This window comes from Terrapene carolina, unplaced genomic scaffold, assembly GCF_002925995.2.
Source record: "Terrapene carolina triunguis isolate 2854851 unplaced genomic scaffold, T_m_triunguis-2.0 Scaffold746, whole genome shotgun sequence".
Classification (NCBI taxonomy): domain Eukaryota; kingdom Metazoa; phylum Chordata; order Testudines; family Emydidae; genus Terrapene; species Terrapene triunguis.
This window is the reverse complement of record NW_020665097.1, coordinates 1,116,027-1,119,614: the sequence shown is the minus strand read 5'-3', so window position 1 is coordinate 1,119,614 and position 3,588 is coordinate 1,116,027. Positions and strand designations below refer to the sequence as shown.

The 3,588-nt window shown below is 49.6% G+C and overlaps 1 protein-coding gene across 1 annotated transcript in view; it reads left to right on the top strand.

Annotated features, from left to right (window-relative positions):
- The window catches only part of PGLYRP2 (peptidoglycan recognition protein 2), a 20,880-nt gene that overhangs the window by 4,366 nt on the left and 12,926 nt on the right, over positions 1–3,588 (top strand). The window contains exon 3 of the mRNA XM_026660293.2: positions 547–757. Coding sequence (XP_026516078.1) covers positions 547–757 — 211 coding nt within the window. The remainder of the gene's footprint in view (positions 1–546; positions 758–3,588) is intronic.

Genomic DNA, 3,588 nt, shown 5'->3' with positions numbered 1-3,588 from the left:
GTTCTGCCCGTTGCAGGGAGACGGTGCGGTTCAGGTCCGGTTCTGTGTTTGGGCCCCTCTCTCATTCGAAACAGACCCGTTTGGGAGTGGGTTCCCCCCTTTGTTCCCTTCTTCTGAAGGGGGAGGGGAACCCGCCAATAAACATTTGTTTTAAAGCATTTTGTTGAAAACTTGTGGAGGAAAAACCCCCAAACGGCTGGAAGGGCCTGAACATTTCTCATTTAGAAACTGCTGGTGGGACACATGTTCCAAGCAGCCTGGCTAGACCTCCCCTCCTGGCAGTGTGTTCCCTACCTCGGCCCCACAGTGTCCTGGGGATGGTAGGGGGCAGCATTACACAATTGTATCGTGGGGGAAACTGAGGCACATGGGGGTGGGGACTTGTGGGATACAGAGGGAACTGTGGTCAGACCCAGAGCTCCCAGCACTCAGCTATTCCCCTTGCTCTGGCAAATAGACTGCAATGCCAGGCAACTGTGTTGGCAGCATGAGGGGCTTTGGTTCAGGGGGCCTGTGTCTCACCCTGCTGTGTGCGTTTACCTCCAGAATGCCCAGCCATCATCCCCCGCTGCATGTGGGGGGCCAGGCCCTACAAGGGGACTCCCACACAGCTCAAGCTGCCCCTGAGCTTTGTGTACATCCACCACACCAGCTCACCCAGCCAGCCCTGCCGGACCTTCCCTGAGTGCGCCGCTGACATGAGGGCCATGCAGCGCTTCCACCAGGACGACCGTGGCTGGGACGACATCGGCTACAGGTGAGCAGGGGCATGGCCTTCCCAGAATGCACTGGACTCAGCTAGTGCCCGTCAGGTGGTTTGAGACTGGGCAGCCCATGAGAAAGTCTAGGGGATGGGGCCTTGCCGGCTGGAGCCTTGCATCCGTGAAACACAGCACTGATGATGTGCAGCATCTGCTGTGTCCTGGCTCTGCTCCAGGCCTCCCACCCAGCCCTGCAGCAGATCCTGGGCCAGCTTGAGCCTTCACAGTCCTGGCTACAGTGCACACTGATCACTGGGGGCCTCAGCCCTGGGAAGTGCGGGCTGTGACTCCTTGACATAAAGGCAACTCTCCTTTGCCTGCTGGAGGAATAGGGGCTATGACACATAGGTGAGTCACTTTCATTCCACCCTGACAAGGGCAGTGGGTGCCATACCTCCCCAACTCACTTCTCCCTTCCCATTCCCTCCCTGGTTCTGAACATCTTTCCCCCTAGCCTGGATGCCCGTCCCCACCTTAGAGCCACCCTCTGCTCCACAAAGGCCACTAGCCCCCTATGGCTCAAACACAGCCTCCCCCCCCCCCCCCATGAGAGCACAGGACAGGACCTGAGGCAGGATTCTGACCCCAGCAGCTGCCCCCCACCCCCCCACTGCAATATACAGTCTTGATGATTCGACAGGAGTAGCTTCCCCAAGCTGAGGGAGAGGATGAGCCAAACTGATGGGGAGGAAACATTTGGACAGAAAAAAAAATGTGAATGAAAATTGGGAGTTCTTTAAGAAACATGAATCCACAATCCAGAAAGAGGGTGACTGAGGCTGAAAGCCCATCCTAGCAACAATTAGAAATAAAAAAGCAACATATAAAAAACAGAAAAAAGAGAAATGGATGGCAATCAATATAAATTATAAATTATGAAAGGTAGGAAATTGATAGTGGAAGCTAAAGACATCAGAGAAAAATACATGGCTGGCAGGGCTAAGGACAATAAGGAGTTTTTAAAATATATTAGGAATAAAAAAAAATCCCAATAACATAGGCCCATCACTAGACGGAGATGGTAAAATTGTTCATAATGATGCAAATAAGGCAGAAGTATTAAATAAATATTTCTGTCTGTATTTGGAAAGAAACAGGATGATCTTGAATCACATGAGGATGATGAAGAAGGATTTTAGGCAACAGCTACTAGGGTAAACATTTTAAATTAGTAGACCCTGATAATTTGCATCCAAGAATCCTAAAAGAGTTGGCTGAGGAGATCTCCAGCCCAATGATGTTCATTTTTAATAAATTATGGGATATTGAGGAAATTCCAGAAGAGTGCTAATGTTGTGCCAATATTCAAAAAAGGGTAAGCGAGTGATCTGGGTAACTGTGGGCCTGTTAGCCCGACATCATCCTCAGGCAAACTAAGGGAAAACCTGATACAGGATTTATTTGATAAAGAATTAAACAATAGGAATATAATTGATGCCAGTCAACACAGTTATATCGAAAATAGGTCTTGTCAAACAAACCGGATTTCATATTACAAGTTCCGTTGACAAAGGTAACTATGTAGATGTAATAGATTTTTGAAAGGCATTTTGCTTAGTACCACACGGCATTCTGATTACAAAATCAGCACTGTACACTGTCAATAGAGCACATGTTAAATGTTTCAGGCACTGGCTAAATGACAGAGCTCAAAAACTGGTTGTCAATGGGGAATCATCATTAAATGGCAATGTCTCGAGGGGAGCGTCACAGGGATTGGTTCTGGGCCTGGCGCTATTCAACGTTTTCATCAATGAGCCGGAAGTAAATAAAAAATCGCTGCTGATAAAAGGTTAGCAGGGTGGGAAATAATGATGAAGACAGAGCAGTCATACAGAACGATCTAGTTTGCTTGGAAACCTGGGTCCATTCAAAAAAATGCATTGTAATACAGTCGCATCAAAGGTCTTCAGTCTAGTACCAAGGTCACATCTACAGTGTGGGGCCCTGTATCCTGGAAAGCAGGGGCCAAAAAGCATTTTGGAGTCATAGGGGACAAACAACTCAACATGAGCTCCCCAGTGGAATGTTGTGGCACAAAAAAAGGTGTGGATGCGACCCTTCGATGTGTAAACAGGGTGAGAGCAGGTGCGGAGGGCGGCTTTCCCTCTGTCTACAGCATTGGGGAGACCAACACTGTCATACAGCGCCCCCTTCAGGTGTCCACGGTTTTAAAAGGATGTGGGAAAATTGGAGAAGGTGCAGGAAAGAGCCACAGAAATGACATGTGGGCTGGAGAATGTGCCTGACTGCGAGACACTTGAAGAGCTCAATCGGTTTAGTTTATCACAAAGAAGATAGAGCAGTGACTTGCTGACGGTGTGTAAGGTCCTGCCTGGGCAGAGAACACCGGGTACTGCCAGGCTGTAGCGGAGAATGGCACAACGAGACACAGTGGCTGGAAGCTAAAGCCAGACAAATTCAAACTAGAAATCAGGCACAAGTGTTTACCAGGGAGGGAGGATGAACCACTGGCACAAACTCCTAGGGAAAGTGGTGGATTCTCCATCTTTTGATGGCTCCAAAGCCAGGCTGGGGGCCTGGCTGGCAGATGCTTTAACCAAACACAAGTTACTGGGCTCCAGGTGGGAGTAAGTGGTGAAATTCTCTGGCCTGGCTTATACAGGTCCCCTACGGTCTTAAATGCTATGAATCCTGATGCCCCAAGGGCAGGGACATGCCCGGTTCAGGGCTCTGTCCCCAGGGACTGCCAAGCTCATGCAGACAGCCAGACCTGCTCTGGTCTCATGGGCACCACCCCAGAGAGCCATTCAGTCCCAAGTGCTGGGAGAGCCCTGCTGAAGGGAATGATGTAGGTGACATTTGC